The sequence below is a fragment of the Pelophylax lessonae genome (assembly GCF_965119305.1).
Source record: "Pelophylax lessonae genome assembly, chromosome: 5".
Classification (NCBI taxonomy): Eukaryota; Metazoa; Chordata; class Amphibia; order Anura; family Ranidae; genus Pelophylax; species Pelophylax lessonae.
The window spans coordinates 237,844,095-237,865,771 of NC_138772.1; the positions used below are offsets into that span (position 1 = coordinate 237,844,095).

Below are 21,677 nucleotides of genomic sequence, written 5' to 3' on the forward strand. Positions count from 1 at the left end.
CGATCCACCTCCACTCCGGAGATAGCTGGGTGCATGCGGATGGATGCCGCCAGAGGCTCCACTGCCAGGTTAAATATTAGTGGGGATAAAGGACACCCCTGTCTGGTGCCGTTGGTAATCTTGAATGGTTGCGACAGCATACCATCCACATACACCCTAGCCGAAGGGCCGGAGTATAGGGCCATGATTGCTGACAGTATGCTACCCTGGAAGCCAAACCGCCGCAGCACCTCGTATAGATAACTCCAGTGCACCCTATCGAACGCCTTCTCTGCATCCAAAGCTAGGAGCAGAGAAGGTTGGTTCGACCGGGAGGCATGGTGGATGACGTTTAGCGCCCGTCTAGTGGCATCAGAGGTCTGCCTGCCTTTTGTAAAGCCTGACTGATCTGGGTGCAGCAGCGTAGGCCGGATATCCACTAATCTCATAGCAATCAATTTGGCATAGATCTTCAAATCTATATTGAGCAGGGAAATTGGCCTAAAGTTTTGCGGGACATCCGGAGACTTCCCCGGTTTCGGAAGAGTGATAACCAGAGCATTCAACATTTCCTGGGGAAAAGAAGAGGAGGCAGCCGCATCTCTGAACACATCTAACAGGAAGGGTGCAAGGATATCGCTAAATTGCCTATAATATTCCCCGCAAAAACCATCGGGCCCTGGCGCCTTGTTATGAGGAAGAGATCTTATAACCAATTGTATTTCAGGAATAGAAAACGGGGAGTTGAGAAGATCAAGTTGCTCTGCGGATAGCTTAGGCAAGGAAACTGCATCCAAAAACTCCACTATGGCACTAGAAGAAGGTTGCTGAGTGGACGAGTCGTCCCTTAAGTTATAGAGTGCACCATAGTACGAGCTAAATGCATCTGCTATTTCCTGAGGATTAAAGAGCTTAGCGCCCGTGATCGGGTGCTTGATATGGGGGATCTTGAATTTAGCCCTATGGCCCCGAAGCCTACTGGCGAGGAGCTTCCCTGCTTTATTACCACTTGTGTAGTAATGTATTCTAGTTTTCCTAAGGGCCCTTTCATGTATCTCCAAGAGCAAGGCTCGTAAGTCCGACCTTAGAGATAATAATTTGGAGCTCAGGGACGGGGAAGGGTCTGACTTGTTCATAGCCTCTAGTGTATGAATCTCAGAGAGCAATGCCTCAATGCGCCGCTGCCTCCTCTTCTTAACCCTGCCCCTCTGCTGTATAAAAATACCCCTTATAAAAGACTTGTGCGCATTCCAGAGAATGTGAGGATCAGATACTGAGCCTGAATTCAATTGAAAGTAGTCTCGCAGATGCTGTTCCAGGATAGGTCTGGTCTCGGGGTTTTGGAGTAGGGCTGCGTTGGTTCTCCAAATATAGGTGGTCTGAGGGGCCAAGGAGTCTGCAAGTGTCAGTAACACAGGGGCATGATCCGACCAGGTAATGTCTTTGATGATCACCTCCTGGACCTTTTGGAGTAGCCACTGGTCACAAAGAAACAAGTCAATCCTGGTATATGATCCATGGGGGGCGGAAAAGAAAGTGTAGTCTTTCTCCGTAGGGTGCAGGCACCTCCATGAGTCATACAGATGATTGGTGTGCATGAAAGGTTGTAGAGACGGTGGAGATTTGCGATGGGCAGACGTAGAGTCAATTTTAGGGTCCGGAAGTAGGTTGAAGTCCCCACACAGTAAAAGCAGTCCCTGTTTAAGGGTTTCCAATCTCCTGGCAAGTTTGTGAAGGAAACAAATTTGATGATGGTTCGGAGCATACACATTAACCAGCGTGTATCTCGTAGAGTTGATGTCGCAGACAAGGATGAGAAACCTGCCAGCAGGGTCTTTAATTTCTTGGATGAGTTGAAATGCCAAAGTGTCCCTGATGGCCACCATCACTCCACGCTTCTTCCTGGGAAATGATGCTGTAAAGATATGTGGGATCGAGGCACCGTTAATGACGGTGGTTAGATTATCCACTCAGATGGACTCTTAGGTGTTGCCCGCATCCGCGTTTCTCGGAGGGTCCGGTATGATGCCCCATTTTTTCAGAAGCTGTAGGGCAGACTCCAAAGTGGTCACAACATGTTGCCTGCCATCACGGGTGATCACCAATTTGGTTGGGTTGCCCCATTTTTAGACTATAGCGTGGTTACCAAGGCTTTGGTGACCGTGTTTAATTGCCTGCGCAGCTGCATTGTGTGTTGCGAGAAGTCCGCAAAGAACAGCAGGTTAGCGTATGGAGCTGGGAACGGATGGTGGTTCCGAGAGACATTCATCAGTTGATCTTTGATGTGAAAAATATTTATGCGCATGAGAACATCCCTGGGGACCTTTTCTGGTAGGAAAGAAGGCTTTGGGATGCGATGGATCCTGTCAATAACCAGTTCTGCTACAGGTACCTCAGGGAGCAGTGTGGAGAAGAGGTCCAAGGCATATTTGCGCAATTCTGATGGTTGTACGCTTTCAGGGACCCCTCTTATTTTCAAATTATTTCATCTAGAGTGGTCCTCTAGATCAGCCAGTTTAACTTTCATCCAAAGCAAATCATCAGATTTCTCCTCATGAGCATCCACGAGATCATTGATAGTCCCAGCGAATTCCCCCATTTTGTTCTCTACATGATCTATCCTGTTACCCAGGGAGTGGACAACTTCTTTGAAATCCCTGAACTGTCTTGTCAGGTGCATGATATCAGAATGAATGGTGCTATGTAGAGATATCAGCATGTCTTTCATAGTAGTGCCCAGCAGTGGCTGGTCTGTAGCAGGGAAAGCGAGGATAGATTCAGGCAGTTCTCTTGTCAAGTTCAGGGAATCAAAGGTGGAATAGGACTCACCATGAGGAGGTGATAGGACATCAAGCCACGGCTTAGACTTCACCGGGCTCCTGCTTTGTGGCGTGGATGTTTCTGGCTGAGGAGAGGGCGCTGCGGAGCCCTGAGATTTGTCCCTCGGGCTGGGGGAGTCGGAGCTGCATTGCTTTGTCCCGCGCGAGCTGTGCGCGCCGGCGCCATCTTGTCTGCCTCCTCCGGCCGCCTGAAAGAAGAAGGCAGTGAGCTTTTGCGGGCGGGTGCCGTCCTTCTTCCGCCTAGACATGGTGCTCGGGTGTCTGGGGATGCAGCGGAGTTAACTGCTGGAGCTCTCCGGTGCCTCGATTCGTTGCTTGGAGCCTCTAGAACCCGCGGTGAGTAGGAGCTCTCAAACTAGGCAGTCATCCGCCGTGCGCGCCAGCCACGCCCCCGGGAAATAAATTTCGAAGAGACAAAGCCAAACCTAGCTGGCTAAACCGTAATGTTAAAAAACTTATTAGGGGAAAAAAATTGGCCTTCAAGAAATATAAATCAGAGGGCACAGTATCGGCTATCGAGCAATACAAGGAGGCAAATAAGAAAAGTAAATACGAAATCAAAATGGCTAAAATCAACTTTGAGAGACAAATAGCGGAGGATAGTAAAAAGAACCCAAAGAAATTCTTTAAAATATAAAAACAGCTAAAAAGCTAGGGCAGAGCATATTGCACACATAATTAACGATGATGGGAGGATGGTTACAGAGGACACTGAAAAAGCAACCGTGCTGAACGCTTTTTTCTCGTCAGTCTTTACACAGGAAAAGGAGGGGTACACTGACAACGACTAAATGGTTAGTAGTAATACACAGGTCTTGCCACTATGGCTAACAGAGGGTGAAATCAGGGAAAGGCTGGATAAAATTAACACAAACAAATCACCAGGCCCGGGTGGCGTACATCCGAGAGTACTCAAAGAACTTAGTAAGATTATATCTAGACCACTGTTCCTGATCTTTGCTGACAGTATTATGACAGGAAATGTACCAGGGGATTGGAGGAAAGCGAACGTGATACCGATATTCAAAAGGGCAGAGGCATATCCTTGGAAATTATAGGCCTGTCAGTCTGACATTGATAGTATGTAAACTTCTGGAGGGGATGATAACGGACTATATCATAGAGTTTGCTAAAGACAACAACATCATCAGCAGTAATCAGCACGGGTTTACAAATGGGCGTTCTTGTCAAACCAATCTCTTAACATTCTACGAGGAGGTGAGCTGTGAGCTAGATAGGGGGAGACCAGTGGATGTGGTGTACCTGGATTTCGCTAAGGCGTTTGATACAGTTCCCCATAAGTGTTTAATTTATAAAATAAGGTCTGCAGGCATCGACCACAAGGTTTGCTCTTGGATACGGAACTGGCTAAAAGGGTGTGTCCAAAGGGTGGTAATAAATAGCGCATACTCAGACTTGTCTGGGGTGGTAAGTGGGGTCCCCCAAGGCTCAGTCCTGGGACCAACCTTCTTCAATTTATTCATAAACAGCATTGAGGACGGGATCATTAGTACTATATCAATTTTTGCAGATGACACAAAATTGGGCAGGGCAATAACTGCACAGCATGAGGCAGATATCTTACAGAATGACCTGAACAAAATAACAGAGTGGGCAACGACATGGCAAATGAGGTTTGTTGTGGAGAAGTGTAAGGTTTGGCACTTTGGGACTAAAAACATTAAAGCACAATACACTTTAGGGGGGGAACCTTTGGGGGAATCAAAAATGGAGAAAGATCTGGGAGTCTTGGTAGAGGATAGACTAGGCAATAGCATGCAATGTAAAGCGGCAGCTGCCAAAGCTGGCAGAATATTAGCATGCATAAAGAAAGGGATGTATTCCAGAGATGAAACTATAATCCTACCACTTTATAAAACTCTGGTCCAACTGCATCTGAAGTATTCTGTCCAGTTCTGGTCACCAGTCCTCAGGAGGGATGTGTTGGAGCTGGAGAGAGTCCAGAGAAGGGCAACTAAACTAATTAGGGGATTGGAGGGCCTTAATTATGAAGAGCGTCTACAATAGCTTAATTTATTCTCCCTGGAGAAGAGATGCCTGAGAGGGAACATGATAGCAATTTACAAATACCTCAATGGTGATCTCAGCATAGAAAAAAAGCTATTCAGTCCCAAGGATTGCATTAGAACACGAGGACATACAATGCGATTAGAGGAGAAGCGTTTTAACCTCAGGCAACGCAGGGGGTTCTTTACTGTTAGGGCTACAAGATTGTGGAATTCTCTACCACAAGAGTTAGTTTCTGCGGGAAGTATGGCTATTTTCAAAAGACTCTTGGACATACATCTCAAGGATCAGAACATTAAGGGGTATGAGAGATGATTACGACCACACACCTTCATTCAACCTCAACTACTATGTAACTATGTAAAATGGTGAGTTTTTTGAAGTTGTAATTTTTTTCCCACAATTCTTGGGAAAATTAAGAAATATTTTTTTTTTTACACTTACATTTTCAGAACAACAAGTTATTTTTCACACACAGCATACGCATACTTGCAATTACACCCCAAAATACATTCTGCTACTCCTCCCGAGTATGTCAGTACCACATGTGTGAGACTTTTACACAGCCTGGTCACATACAGAGGCACAACATGAAAGGAGCACCAATAACAAATATAATTAACAACCTAACACACTTTTGAAGGCCCTGGAGCACCAGGACAATGGAATTACGCACAAAATGACCCCATTTTGGAAAGCAAACACCCCAACGTATATTCTATGAAGGATCATGAGTCTTTTGAACTTGCCATTTTTTTCCACGAGTTTTTTGAAAATGTGGAAAGAAAATGAAAACATATTTTTTTTCTACACAAAGTTGTCAATTTATAAGATATTTCTAACACATAGCATGTACATAGCAAAAATTACACCCCAAAATACATTCTGCTACTTCTCCCGAGTATGGCGATACCACGTGTGAGACTTTTACACAGCCTGGACACATACAGGGACCCAATATCCAAGTAGTACCTTCAGGCGTTCTAGGAGCATAAATTACACATCTAATTTCATTACAACCTAATACACTTTTAAAGGCCCTGGAGCACTAGGACAATGGAAACACCCAGAAAATTACCCCATTTTGGAAAGCAAACTCCCCAACACATAATCTTTGAGGTATGGGCTGCAGATAGGTACTCAGGTACTCTGATGAACTGCAGATAGGTACTCAGGTACTCTGATGGGCTACAGACAGGTACTTGGGTATTCTGATATAGGTACTCGGGTTCTCTGATGGGCTGCAGATAGGTACTCAGGCACTCTGGGCTGGAGACAGGTACTCGGGCACTCTGGGATTGAGACAGGTACTTGGGTACTCTGACGGTCTTCAGATAGGTACTCAGGTACTCTGGGCTACAGATAAGTACTTGGGTACTCTGATGGGCTACAGAGAGGTACTCGGGTACTATGATGGGCTGCAGAGAGGTATTTGGGTACTCTGAGGGGCTGGGGAAATGTACTCAGGTACTCTGAAGGGCTGGAGACAGGTACTCAGATACTCTGACAGGTACTCGGGTACCCTGATAACAGCTACTCTGGTACTCTGATGGGATGGGGACAGGTACTCGGGTACACTGATGACAGGTACTCACGTACTCCGATGACAGCTACTCGGGTACTTCGATGGCACGTACTCAGGTACTCCAATTGCAGATACTCGGATAATCTAAAGGCCAGTACTTGGGTACTCTGATGGCAGGTACTCGGGTACTCTGATGGGCAGGTGACAGGTACTCGGGTACTCTGATGACAGGTACTCAGGTACTCTGACAGGTACTCGTGTACTCTGCTGGGCTGATTATAGGTACTCGGGTACTCTGAGGGGTTGTGACAGGTCTCGGGTACTCTGATCGGCTGGTGACAGGTACTTGGATGGGCTAGTGACAGGTACTTTGATGGGCTGGGGACAGGTCCTCTTTATTGGGGGGCAATCAGTGTGTTTGCTGTGCACTGTAATCGGTAAGTAGCTGTTACTGCAATCTCCTCCTCACGCAGGATCGGTGTGTGAGGAGCGGAGCCCAGTAACAGCTAGTTACCGCGGTATGTTTACATTCGGTGATTGGACACAGCCAATCACGTGGTAAAGAGCCAATTGCTGTTAAATCTATGAGTAACCAGAACCCAGATCCTTCTCGACCATTTACTCACACAGCTGTTCTCCTCCTCCTTTGCTATGAGTAAGCACTGAATGGTGTGAAACTCGGCAACAGCTGCATTGTGTCCTCAGTATTATTGTGCTATCTGTCTTTTGACACTTGGAATAAATCATAGAACAGTCTGGGATGAGCACCTGCATGGGAGGACTGTGTGAACGTTGCCAGTAACTCGCCTGGAGGGGTGCCCTCTTCTATTTCAATAAGATTTATAGGAACCCAGATGCTTCTCAACCATTGACTACCACAGCTGTTCTCCTCCTAAAACGTACTGTTTGATGCATGCATGTTTTTAGCCCCCAAATACATAACTGTACATTTATAAACATTAAACCTCCGTTGCCCAGTACATCGCAAAAGATCTTGTGTCAAAATTACTTAATTTTTCAAAAAGGTGGAATTACTCATTAACCAGTTTATAACCGCACGCCGCAGTTATACTGCGGCAGGCAGCCGCTCCTGTGGAAACCGCCGTAGGTATACAGTATGTCGGTCGCGTGCAGGGAGCCAGGGGGTGAGTGTGCATTAGCGGGGAAGCCGATGCACGGGGCAGGCGGCTCCGATTGCCGCCTGACACCCATGATCGTTCCCCGCTGAGAGAGAAGGACTGTAAACACAGCTGACCGTTCTTCTCCCTGGAATGATCATCGAGCCCCTGTGATCCTTCTATATAGGATCGCAGGTCTCTATGGTCATTTCACAAGCCACGCCCCCCCCCCACAGTTAGAATCACTTCCCTAGGCTCACATTTAACCCCTTGATCACCCACAATGTTAACCCCTTCCCTGCCAGTGTCATTATTACAGTAACAGTGCATATTTTTAGCACTGATTACTGTAGTAATGTCACTGGTCCCCCCAAAAGTGTAAAAAATGTCAGTTAGGGGTCCAATCTGTCCGCTGCAATGTCGCAGTCCCGCAAAAGAATCGCAGATCGCCGCCATTACTAGTAAAAAATAAAAAAAAACAATAAAAATGACAAATATTTCTTGTAGTTAGCAGACGCAATAACTTTTGCACAAACCAATCAAAATACGCTTATTGCGATTTTTTTTACCAAAAATATGTAGCAGAAAACAAATTGGCCTAAAATGTTAAAAAATTTTGATTTTTACATTTTCTTTTTTTTTGGGAATGTTATATAGCAGAATGTGAAAAATATTGTTTTTTTTTCCAGAATTGTGGCTCTTTTTTTGTTCATAGCACAAAAAATAAAAATCACACAGGTGATCAAATACCACCAAAAGAAATCTCTATTTGTGGGAAAAAAAAGGACATCAATTTTATTTAGGTACAGCATCGCACGACTGCGCAATTGCACGTTAAAGTAAAGCAGTGCCCAATCGCAAAATATTGCCTGGTTATTAAGGGGGCAAATCCTTCTGGTCCAGAAGTGGTTAAAATTATGTTTTATGCCAACATCTTTAAAACTGGAGCATACCTTTCAGCTCGACGTTGAAAGTAATATTGACCCATAGGCATGTCCTGTAAATATAAAAAGAACACTTAATTCTTATAATCATTCCAAAGTGCTAAAACTCATAACATTTGTCAAACATTTTCTTTGTCAATATTTTTTGAATGAATATGGTAGAAACACAGTATAAAGCTAATACAATGATGTCATTAAGACAAAGAAACAGATTTAAAGTGTAACTAAAGGCAACATTTTTTTTTTTGTTTTGGATAGAGTAGAGAGAGATAAGCAGTGGCGGCCCGTGCATAGGGGGCGCCAGAGCGCCGCCCCCCCTACCCCCTAAAAAAAAGAAAAAAAAATGACAAAAAGAACAAATAAAGTTTTGCAAAAAAAAAAAAAAATTGTGTTTGTAGGCCTATGCGCTGGGCCTGGTGGCTATGGGGGGGGGGGTGGGGTATACGACCCAGAAGGCTGCCTTCTGGGGGTGTAACCTGGGCGCAGGAAAAAGCGCTGAGCCACCCCCACCTTCGTGATATCCTGGCTGTGATTGGTCCAGTCTCCAGCCTGGACCAATCATCATCCAGGACATCGCTGACTCGCAATGGGGGCGGTGCCGGTGCGTGCGTCAGTCACGCACCGTCACCGCCCGATCTCCTTCCCACCGCCCGGACCGGAAGACAGAAGACTGAAGAGGAGGACGTCCACGGCGCTGCTCGTCTCGGTTCCCGGAATCCCGCCATCCCGCCGTTGTCAGAAGGTAAGTGATTGAAGCCGACCTGTGCCCTCACCTATGCCATGCCTGTGCCCTCACCTGTGCCATGCCTGTACCATCACCTGTGCCATGCCTATGCCATCACCTGTGCCATGCCTATACCATCACCTGTGCCATGCCTATGCCATCACCTGTGCCATCACCTGTGCCATGCTTGTGCCCTCACCTGTGTCATGCCTGTACCATCACCTGTGCCATGCCTATGCCATCACCTGTGCCATCACCTGTGCCATGCCTATGCCATCACCTGTGCCATGCCTATGCCATCACCTGTGCCATCACCTGTGCCACCACCTGTGCCATGCCTATACCATCACCTGTGCCATGCCTATACCATCACCTGTGTCATGCCTATACCATCACCTGTGCCATCACCTGTGCCATGCCTGTGCTATGCCTATACCATCACCTGTGCCATGCCTATGCCATCACCTGTGCCATGCCTATACCATCACCTGTGCCATGCCTATACCATGCCTATACCATCACCTGTGCCATGCCTATACCATCACCTGTGCCATGCCTATACCATCACCGGTGCCATGCCTATGCCATCACCTGTGCCATCACCTGTGCCATGCCTATGTCATCACCTGTGCCATCACCTGTGCCATGCCTGCACCATCACCTGTGCCATGCCTATGCCATCACATATGCCATCACCTGTGCCATGCCTATGCCATCACCTGTGCCATGCCTATGCCATCACCTGTGCCATGCCTGTACCATCACCTGTGCCATGCCTATACCATCACCTGTGCCATGCCTATACCATGCCTATACCATCACCTGTGCCATGCCTATACCATCACCTGTGCCATGCCTATACCAACACCTGTGCCATCACCTGTGCCATGCCTGTGATATGCCTATACCATCACCTGTGCCATGCCTATACCATCACCTGTGCCATGCCTGTACCATCACCTGTGCCATGCCTATACCATCACCTGTGCAATGCCTATACCATCACCTGTGCCATGCCTATACCATCACCTGTGCCGTGCCTATACCATCACCTGTGCCATGCCTATACCATCACCTGTGCCATGCCTATACCATCACCTGTGCCATGCCTGTGCCATGCCTATACCATCACCTGTGCCATGCCTATACCATCACCTGTGCCATGCCTGTGCTATGCCTATACCATCACCTGTGCCATGCCTATACCATCACCTGTGCCATGCCTGTACCATCACCTGTGCCATGCCTATACCATCACCTGTGCCATGCCTGTACCATCACCTGTGCCATGCCTGTACCATCACCTATGCCATGCCTATACCATCACCTGTGCCATGCCTGTACCATCACCTGTGCCATGTCTGTGCCATGCCTATACCATCACCTGTGCCATGCCTATACCATCACCTGTGCCATGCCTGTACCATCACCTGTGCCATGCCTATACCATCATCTGTTCCATGCCTGTACCATTCCCTGTGCCATGCCTGTACCATCACCCGTGGTAATGAGTAAGCGGCCATTCGAGCCGTGAAACGCGTCTACCTTGGACACATTCTGTTCCTCACACTGTCTGTTTGTCCTGGATACTTTTGAAGAATAAAGACACTTTATTTGATTTCAATCATCTGAGTGCGGCTTCACATTTCTACTTGTACCATCACCTGTGCCATGCCTATACCATCACCTGTGCCATGCCTGTACCATCACCTGTGCCATGCCTATACCATCACCTGTGCCATGCCTATACCATCACCTGTGCCATGCCTGTACCATGCCTATACCATCACCTATGCCATGCCTATACCATCACCTGTGCCATGCCTGTACCATGACCTCAAAGTCATGCAATTTTTTTACCGCGTTTTTTGCCGCGAAGCAATACCTATTACATTTTTCTTTTTGCGCCCCCCCCCCCCCCCAAAAATTTTGAGCACCAGCCGCCACTGGAGATAAGCCCTGTCCATTTTTATTGCTGTCTGTGCCCCTATTAGGGAGATTCACCCTCTCTATTTGTTCTGTTTACCATTATCATTGAAAGTGAATGTAAAAGAAAATCCCAAATTTTCTGTTGTCTCCAGAAATGTCAGAGGAGAAATCTTCCAATGAGGACACAAATTTTGTTGATCCCTACAGAATTCCCCTAATTTGAAGGGATTTCCTCTCACTTCCTTTTTGACTATGAGACAGGAAGTGAAGGGAAATATCTGTAAATAGTGTCAAAAAATAAAATAAAATCCTTGATAAAATCCACCTCAGTACATTAAATAGTAAAAAAAAAAAAAATGTTAAAAAAGAAAAAAACATTTCAAAAATGAATAAATAGTATTATTTTTATATTTTTTTTTTACCTTCTGTCACCAGTCAGTATACCTGATCACCACCACACCAGTCATATGGCGATGCTGTACAGCACTGGTAACAGTGTGTAAAAAAAGAAGTGAAATAAAAAACAAATTTTATAGAATTTAATTTCTGCATTTTCCAAAAATGTGTGACAAAGTTACAACTTAAAAAATCTCACCATGCCCCTTACCAAATGCCTCAGACTGTCTACTCTCCAAAAAACGGTAACTTGGGGAGAATTTGTACTGTTCTTGCAATTAGGGTCTCAAGAAATGAGATCAGTAGTACCATCAGTACATCAGGATTGATCAGTTTTAAAATTTACATATAATAGTTTGTAACTATTATATACTATATAATGGTTTATAACTTTCACACAAACCAATTAATACACACTTTTAGGGAGTTTTTTTTTTTTTCTTACCAAAGACATGTAGCAGAATACATTTTGGCCTAAATTTATGAAGAAATTTGATTTTATTAGATATGTTTTTAGCAGAAAGGAGAAAATGTTTTTTTTCAAAATTTCCAATCTCTTTTCATTTATATATAGCAAGAAATAAAAACCCAGTGGTAATGAAAAGCGCATGCGCGGGAGCTCCGAGATGGCGGCTTAGTCCCGGAGCTCCGCGCCTCTCCGGTCAGCAGCGGGCCCCTGCTCCGGCATCCATAGCGCTCTCGCCCCACCACTGACACCACCGATACAGCGGCACTTACCGACCCGATCCTGCATGTCGGCGAACTCCCGGGGAGAGGTCTCCCGCCGGCTTTCATTCTCCTCACCACAGAGGGACCTGGCCAAGATGGCGGCCGCCCCTGCTTTCACCTCATACGTCGGAGGCAACAAGGAGGTAGGGGACATTACAGCTGCCGCACTCTATATACAACCGGCAAATCTGGAGCCCTGGCCCTCCCCAGCAACCCCCATTCACGATACACAGGCTCAGTTTGCCTTTCCTGCCTCCACAGAATCCCTGCTAAGCAGAGCCATGGAGCAGACCCCTGTGTTGCCTGATATGCTGTCACCTGAGACCCTGGCTCAACAGCATCTACTAGGCCCACAATCTCAGAGCCACTTCCCTGACATTACCCTCCTCATGAACAAGTTTTCTGAGATGCTGGCTGCAGGATTGGCACATACTGCCTCACAGATCACAGGCTCTATCAAAGCTGATCTGCAAAATATAGGCACCAGAATTGACGCCATTGAGAATACTCTTGACCACACCGTGACAAGAACCAATCAGAATACCGCTTTTATTCAGACTCTTCAGGAACAATTGGACACTGCACTAGCCAAAGTGGACGATTTGGAGAACAGGAGTCGCCGTCTAAATTTCAGAATTAGGGGGATCCCTGAGTCTATTAAAGATGTTCCCGATACGGTCAAAATGTTTATTAAGGATATTATACCAGACATTCCGGACCACCTCCTGGAGCTCGATAGAGCGCACAGAGCCCTCCAATCACCCCGTAAGGACGGCCTTCCCAGAGATGTGATTGTTAAAACACACTACTATGGGGTTAAGGAGGAGATCATGAGGAAGAGAAGGACTACCTCTCCATTCAAGGTCACAAAATTCAAATCTTTGCAGACCTCTCTCCTATGACCATTCAGCGTCGCAGAGCCCTGAAACCATTGTTATCACTTCTCTCCACTAAATCCTTGAAATATTGGTGGTCCTTTCCTTTCATACTGAACTTTCTCTTCCAGAACAAAACCCATGGATTTTCGTCCTTTCAAGATGGTGAACGTCTGCTTCTTCATCTAGGACTCATTTCCAGGGATCCTTCCCCCTCCTCCTCTAACTCGAAACGGGAATCCTCCAAGCGACTTCCACCGATCAGCCCATTATCTTCAGTCTGGAACATGCAACAAAGCCACCGTGATGTCAAGCCTCCCTGATTTTCCTGATTGATCCAGTGTGTCACTCCACTCATTCCTTATGGATGCATCTCCCTCACCTGGAACGGGTTAACCGTTAACCCTCCCACCCTTTTTTTAAATCTTTTTTTTTCCTTTTTGATGTTTTTGAACTGGACATTATCTGTCTTAACCTTTGCTTTAAATCTGATTTGCCTTTTTGATTTATCATACTGTTTGGGGCACCGGTTCATGTTTTTCTACTGACCGGTCCCAAGTCTTTGCGCTGAGAATCACATAGTTTGACATAACACTGCCTTCTGATATACTGCAGTAGCAGAAGCCTCCCCTTCCATACTTGTCTTTCCTTGTCCCTCCCTTCCCTTTTCCCCCTTTCTCCTTACTCCCTTCCGCCCTCCTCATACACTTCTGCTCTGCATTATATCGGGGCGTTCACACAATTTTTTTCCCTTTTTTGACCGGGCTGGGGCCCCATGCCCAGAGAGGTTTTAATGCGCACATTCCCATAGGCGCTTGGAAGATCTTCCTTTTCCTTGTTCAAACGGGACTGCACCCTATCTGGTATAGGGTGCCACTACAATCCTGGTTAGGGGGCATGGGTCTTATCCCCTGCCTCCCTGACACCGTGCCAGGCTTTGTCCTTGCATGTTTCTTGTTTTTCTCTCCCACCCTTGCTCTCCCTTTTCCTTCCTCTCTAACTCCCTTTTTCTTTTACAGCATCCCATGGTCCGATCCGATCTTCGATTTGAGTCCTCAGTTTTTCTCACATCCTTCTAGACTCCTGCTCGAGTTCCTCATACCCTGTCTCAATATCGTACATCGCAGCGTACACTCCTTGTTACTACGGTGACGGCAAAAGTGAATACTGATTTCTCTCTGCAGGTGGCATCACACAATGTCCAGGGTCTCAATTCTCCATTGAAGAGACAAAAGGCATTCCAACATTATCACTCCTAGGGACTTGAGGTTCTTCTGCTTCAGGAGACCCACTTCCCGAAGTCATATAGGCCTAAATATGTCCACCATAAATATCCAGTCTTTTTTCTAGCCAATGCACCCTCTAAACAGAAGGGAGTAGCAATTTTTTTTCTCAAAAACTGTATCTTTCTCTCACACCCATACAGTAATGGACCCCCAGGGAAGGTACATTTTGGTTAAGGGTTATATTGGTGGCATTTTATATACCTTTGTTTCATTTTACGCTCCTAACAAGGGTCAGGCGGCTTTCTTTTCCAGGGTTCTCCCTCTTCTCTCCACCCATTTTGAGGGTAATTTAATTGTGGGAGGTGATTCTAATTTGGCTTTTGACAACGCTTTAGATAAATCCAGGAGCGGACCCCACCGCTTGAAGAGCCCCTCTAGACAAAGCCTTCGAGTGGCCAAGCTTCTCCATTCCTTGGGTCTAGTTGACATTTGGCGAGAACTTAATCCCTCCACCCGGGATTATACTCACTTTTCAGCTCCTCACAACACACTAGCCAGAATTGATCATATTTTTGTCCCTACCACGGACATCCCCTCAGCACTACAGTCAATTATCAGGGACATACCATGGTCTGACCATTCTTTAGTGTTCCTTAAAATCAAAAGCACTCCCTCACGGACGGGCCCGTCTCCATGGCGTATAAACGAATCTCTCCTAAACGAGCCGGTGTGGAAATCCACAATAGAAAAACTGATCCAAGAGTACTTTTCCCTAAATGACTCCCAAGGAGTAACCCCCTCCTCACTATGGGGGGCCCACAAAGCAGTCATCAGAGGCCATATTATTCAATTAGGGGCTAAACTTAAGCGAGAACGACAGTTTGAAATTAGTAATCTGGAAATGGAATACAAGAGACTGAGCATGGCGCATAAGCGTAACCCAACCTCGGATTCCGTGGGCAAACTGATGCGGTAAAGCTTTCCCTTAACCACTTCCCGCCCGCCCTATTACAAAATGACGGCGGGAATGTGGTTGTGTTATCCTGACCGGACGTCATATGACGGCGGCAGGATAACACAGCTCTGGGCGCCCCCTGGGGGCGCGCAGAGCGGCGATCGGTGATGCGAGGTGTCAGTCTGACACCCTGCATCTCCGATCTCGGTAAAGAGCCTCTGACGGAGGCTCTTTACCATGTGATCAGCCGTGTCCAATCACGGCTGGTCACATAGTAAATAGGAACAGCCGTTGATCGGCTTTCCTTAGTTCGTGCCTGACAGGCACGAGTAAAGGAGCGCCGATCGGCGGCTCCCCTGACAGGGGGGGGTCGGCACTGGTAATCAGATCATTGATTACCAGTGCAGACCCTCGGGGGGGGGGGATGCCACTAGATCCACCAGGGATGCCCACTATGGCCCCAGGGATGCCCACTATGACCCCAGGGATGCCCACTATGACCCCAGGGATGCCCACTATGGCCACCAGGGATGGCAATCAGGGCTCAGGGAGCCACCCATTGCCCTCCCCATCAGTGATGCCCACCAGTGTCCTCCCTATCAGTGCTGCCCACAAGTGCCCATCATTGCCATCCTTTAGTGTTGCCCACCAGTGCCCATTATTGCCCACCAGTGCCGCCTATCAGTGCCCATTAGTGCCCATCAGTGCCGCCCGTCAGTGCCACCCATCAGTGCCCATCAGTGCCCACCAGTGCCGCCTATCAGTGCCCATTAGTGCCCGTCAGTGCCACCTATCAGTGCCCATCAGTGCCACCTATCAGTGTCCATCAATGCCGCCTATCAGTGCCCAGCAGTGCCGCCTATCAGTGCCCACCAATGCTGCATATCTGTGCTACCTATCAGTGCCACATATCAGTGCCTATAAGTGCCGCATATCAGTGCCGCCTATCAGTGCCGCCTATCAGTGCCACCCCATCAGTGCCTCCTCATCAGTGCCTGTCAGTGCAGTCTCATCAGTGCTCATCAGTGCAGGAAAAAAATTATTTATTTACAAAATTGTATAACATAAACAAAAAAACTTTTTTTTTTTTTCAAACTTTTCGGTCTTTTTTTATTTGTTTAGCAAAAAGTAAAAATCGCACAGGTGATCAAATACCACCAAAAGAAAGCTCTATTTGTGGGGGGGAAATGACATAAATTTGGTGTAGGTACAGTGTTGCATGACTGCGCAATTGTCATTCAAATTGCAACAGCGCTAAAAGGGGAAAATTGGCCTTGGCAGGAAGGGATGGAAGTGCCCTGTATTAAAGTGGTTAATTTGGCGCTAACTACCAAGGCAGCAAAGAGTTTACAGTGGCAAAATGCACCCCTGCTGGCTACTCAGGATAAAATAGGACCTAGGCTTGCTTCTAAATTAACACCAAAATACAGGATTGTATCTTTGCCCAAAATCAAGGATCAGATGGGGGTGCTCACGAGGAATCCTTCCTCAATTATGGCTACCTTCCAATTCTTTTATTCTACCCTTTACGCTGACCCTAAGCCTTCCCAGGCACAAGATATTGAGGCCTTTCTGGGACGGGTCCCCATCCCCCAACTCAGTAGGAAATTGCGCTCCTTCCTAGAAGAGCCCTTTTCCAAGCAAGAAATCCTGGTTGCGATTAAAGCTTTACGCACCAACTCTACGCCGGGCCCCGACGGCTTCTCTAACCTATATTACAAGTCCTATGCTGAAACACTCGCCCCTTATCTGGCCAGGTTCTTTAATTCCCTTAGAGACACGGAACCTCTGGACCACTCCATGAATGCAGCATTTATATCCGTTATCCCGAAACCGGGTAAGGACCACTCAGAAGTTAGCAATTACAGGCCCATTCTCTTATTAATAATGATCTTAAGCTCCTAACAAAAATTTTAGCTACTCGCCTCTCCAGCTTCATTCATTCTTATATTCACAAGGACCAGGTAGGTTTCATCCCAAGCCGACAAGGGACCGACCAGATTAGAAGCGTGATCGACGCGGCTACTCTCTTGCATTCAGGCTGGGATGGAGCCCCTTCCCAAGAGGGCTTCCTTCTATCCTTAGACCTACACAAGGCCTTTGACTCGCTCTCTTGGCCGTTTCTCTTCTCCACATTGGAGAAATGGGGCTTTGGCCCCTCCTTTTTGGCCATTCTCCGGGCTTTGTACTCCCACCCTTCGGCCCGAGTCAGAATGCAAGGTCTTTATTCTGATTCCTTTACTATTCACAGGGGTACATGGCAGGGATGTCCCCTCTCACCCCTAATTTTTGCTATCACCTTAGAGTCCCTAGAGTCCCTGGCTATTGCCATACGTCACCATCCTGATATACGCGGGATACAATGCGGCAACACGATGCATAAATGCGCTTTATTCGCTGATGACATCATGCTATTTGTCACCTCCCCCCTCATCTCACTCCCTAACATCGTATCACTCCTTAATAGCTTTGCAGCAGTCTCGGGCCTGAGGGTGAATATGAGCAAGTCCCTGCTCTGAACATCAACCTTCCACATTCCTTGGTCTCTTGCCTTAAAGAACACTTCCCTTTTTCATGGCATTCTGATTCTATCCCCTACTTGGGAGTGCGTATCACAGCCTCGATTTCCGATCTGCATTCCGCCATCTATCCTCCGTTTATTAATAAATTGAAAAAGGATTTAGAGGCCTGGTCAAAATATAATATTTCTTGGCTGGGAAGAATCAACGCGGTCAAGATGACCCTGCTCCCACGCATTTTATACCTATTTTGCGCTCTCCCCATCACGATTATAAAGTCACAAATTGAATCCCTGCAATCTCACATTATCAGATTTATTTGGGGTAAGAAGGGTCATAGAATCAACAAATCCACACTTTGTAGATCACGTAAGCATGGGGGTCTCGGGGTTCCGGACATTTGGAAGTATTACTTAGCGGCCCAACTGACGCAATTTTCAGTTATATATTTAAATGGTGAAAAACCTGACTGGTATTATATGGAAAGACAGGTTGTCCCTTTCCATACTGTGGATTTCTTTCTCTGGAGCCCCCCTGCCTCCCGTCCCCCAATACTGGCTCCTACTCTATCACATTCCTTTGCCCTTTGTGACCTTATTCATAAATCCAATAAGATTTCCTCGCCCTGGGGTCCGCTTAAACATATTTTTCATAATCCTGACTTCCCTCCTGGAATTAACATTAAGGCTTTCAAATGGTGGACGGATAAAGGCCTCTATAGAATTGGACACTTTTTCGATGCTAGGGGTCCCCTCTCTTACTCACATTGTATAACTAATCTGAAGATGCCACCTGCGGAGCAATTTAGCTTCTCTCAGATCTCACACTTTTTACACAAGCTCCAGGCGGGGTTTTCGGGCCCCCTCGCGGTAACCCCTTACGAGCAATGGTGCTCCAGAATTCAAGATATCAAGGGGGGGATATCCCTCATTTATGCCTCACTGATGGCTCCTGAGGATAAAACCTCATATATGTTAAGATGGGAACAGGACCTGAATACAGACTGGGACCTGGATGTTTGGCACTCCCGTGCTGCAAGTGCCTTTCGTGGGCTCCATAATGTGGGTCTCATGGAGGCCACTGCAAAAGTTTTAATGCGATGGTACATGGTACCCTCTCGCTTGGCTACAATTTTCCCTAACCCTTCCCGGTCTGCTTCAGGGGCTGTGACCTTCTGGGTAACCACTTACATATTTTCTGGGAATGCCCCAGGATCCGTAATTTTTGGAATCGAATGTTCCGCACAGTGCGACGCGTTACGGGGGTAGTGGTTGAAAAATCACCTGTATATGCCCTTCTGGGCAGTCGTTTCCCCAAGGTCCCTAGGCATACCCAGGCTCTCATTTCCTTTATATATTTCTAGGAGCTAAAATTACAATAGTTAAACATTGGAAACAACCTATGGTCTCCTTCCTTGGTGCGAAACGTAAAATCTCCTGGATAATGACCCAGGAAAAGATGTATAGTATCTTGAACGACTCTAAGGCACAGTTCGAGGCAATCTGGGAACCCTGGGCTACTTTTGTAAATGTAACCCTCTGAGGTAGGCGCGGACGGACAGACTCTTTTATTTTAGTTTTTTTTTTTGAGTGGGGTGGGATCTGACCATGGGCTCCTTCTTTTACTCGCTATCCTCTCCCTCTTAGCCCTTCTTCTCCTCCTTCCCTTCCTAGTGTGTCTCCTCTTTTCCTATCACCTTTTTCCCACTACTTCTATCCTGCTCCCTGTTAAGTTTATAGGCAAGGCATATGTGGTTTTTCTTACAGTCACTGTTTTGGTAGTTCTTGGTTAATACACATTTATAACATATGTCTGACGGAATTGATTACCCTCCCTTTAGACTATCAGTGACCTAGGCTGGTTTCCTCTTTGTTCTCACTTTGCCTCCTTATGCCGCTTCTCTCTGGGGCACAGTATGAGCCCATTAGGGGTGCCCCGGTGCGATCGGCTTCCACTTTTTTTTCGGATTCCAGCCATCCTTGGTTTATTCTTTTTATTCTTTTCTTATTTTTAGCACCTTATTTCACATCCGTTGGACTTGTTTACCTGCTAAGACTATATTTGCTATATTGTCTTGAACAACAATACCTATGTATGTTTGCTATGCACTTGCGTGGTTTATTATTGTTCTTTGTTTATCTTTTTGCAAAATTTCAATAAAAACTATTGAACAGAAAAACCCAGTGGTAATCAAATACCACGGAGAGAAGGTTAAAAGAGAATCATCACTTCCATGGGCGCCATTTATAATGTTTAACCACTTTACCACCGCCCACAGTAATATTACTGCGGCAGAGTGGCTCGTTATCGTCTGACGATGTAGTACTACGTCGTCAGACACTCCCCCTTTGCGCGCCGCCGGAGGCTCGCTCCCGCTGTTTTCAGTCACAGCGGGAGTCGGGCCAGGGGAGGAGCAGCGGCGATCGCCGCCGCTCTTCCCCCGATCGTCGGGGATCTAGTGTGGAGATCCGCCCGCCTGTGTAAACACAAGCGGGCGGATCTCCATAGTGACAGGGAGTGACAGATCGGACTGTTCAGCATAGCTGGACATCCAATCTGTCCATGACTCACTCAGTCCCCTCCCCTCCCCCCACACGTCAGTAAGCACCAGGCATACATTAACCCCTCCCTCTCCAATAAAATTAACCCCTTCCCTGCCAGTGTCATTTTTACAGTAACAGTGCATATATATAGCACTGATTACTGCAGTAATGTCACTGGTACCCCCAAAAGTGTCAAAAATGTCAGTCAAGGGTCCGATCTGTCCGCCGCAATGTCGCAGTCCCACAAAAAAAATCGCAGATCGCCGCCATTACGCGTTAAAAAAAACCCACCAAAAATGACAGAAATATTTCCCTTTGTTAGTAAACGCAATAACTTTTGCGCAAACCAATCAAAATACGCTTATTGTGATTTTTTTTACCAAACATAGGTAGCATAGGTAGCAGAAAACAAATTGGCCAAAAATTTTTAAAAAAATTGGTTTTTACATTTTTTTGGGGGGGAATTTCATATAAAAAAATGTTAAAAATATTGTTATTTTTTCAAAATAAACGCTCTTTTTTTGTTTATAGGACGTAAATTTCATTTGGGTACGGCATCGCCCGACCGCGCAATTGTCAGTTAAGTTCGCACAGCGCCGAATCGCAAAAAGTGGCCTGGACGGAAGACAGCAAAATCCTCCGGTTGTAAAGTGGTTAAAGGAAGCATATAAGAATTATAATTATAATGTTTCCGGCTACACCACACCTATCATGTATGTTGGAGGTGGAAACACAAGCCTGATCAAGGTCCGAACCATACTAAACTGTACCAAACCAAACTGTACCGCTCAGTGGAAACGAGGCATTACTGTTTGCACGCTTTTTTTACCTTTTGCTGATGTAGGTCTGCTGGCACCTGTGGTTCCACAAGCTTGTGCTCTTGTGCTCTTGCTGCAATGACTTAGCAGCTATGGGTCAGAAAAAAAGAGTTTTGTGTATGGTTTGCCAACTCATGAATGTCCAATTACCTCCATCCCTAAGTATAAATGTGTAAAAAGAAGAGGAATGTGGGACTTTAATTGAGGCAAATTAGGACATAGGATATTTTATTGGTTGAATACATATAATAAAAAATCACTGTTACATAAACATATACAGAGATACAGCACAGAGCAATTATAATAATGCATAATAAATCCAAAATTAATACAATATTTCTAGGACCAATAAATGGATCACTCAAGAATATAATGGATACATCAACGCATAAATGCTCTCTGTGCTCATAATCTTTAAATATGACATGTTAAGATAAAACATTAGAGTAATTGTAGGTTCTACGCGTTTCGTGGACCTCCATCCATTCATCAGGAGCTTAAAAATATGTCTAAAAATAGAGAAATGGGT

General features: G+C 46.2%; 1 protein-coding gene across 1 annotated transcript in view; it reads right to left on the reverse strand.

Moving 5' to 3' along the window:
- Window positions 1-21,677, reverse strand: part of ADCY2 (adenylate cyclase 2) — a gene marked incomplete at both ends in the record, with an annotated part of 1,451,075 nt that overhangs the window by 747,888 nt on the left and 681,510 nt on the right. The window contains one exon of the mRNA XM_082258935.1: window positions 8,444-8,487. Coding sequence (XP_082115061.1) covers window positions 8,444-8,487 — 44 coding nt within the window. The remainder of the gene's footprint in view (window positions 1-8,443; window positions 8,488-21,677) is intronic.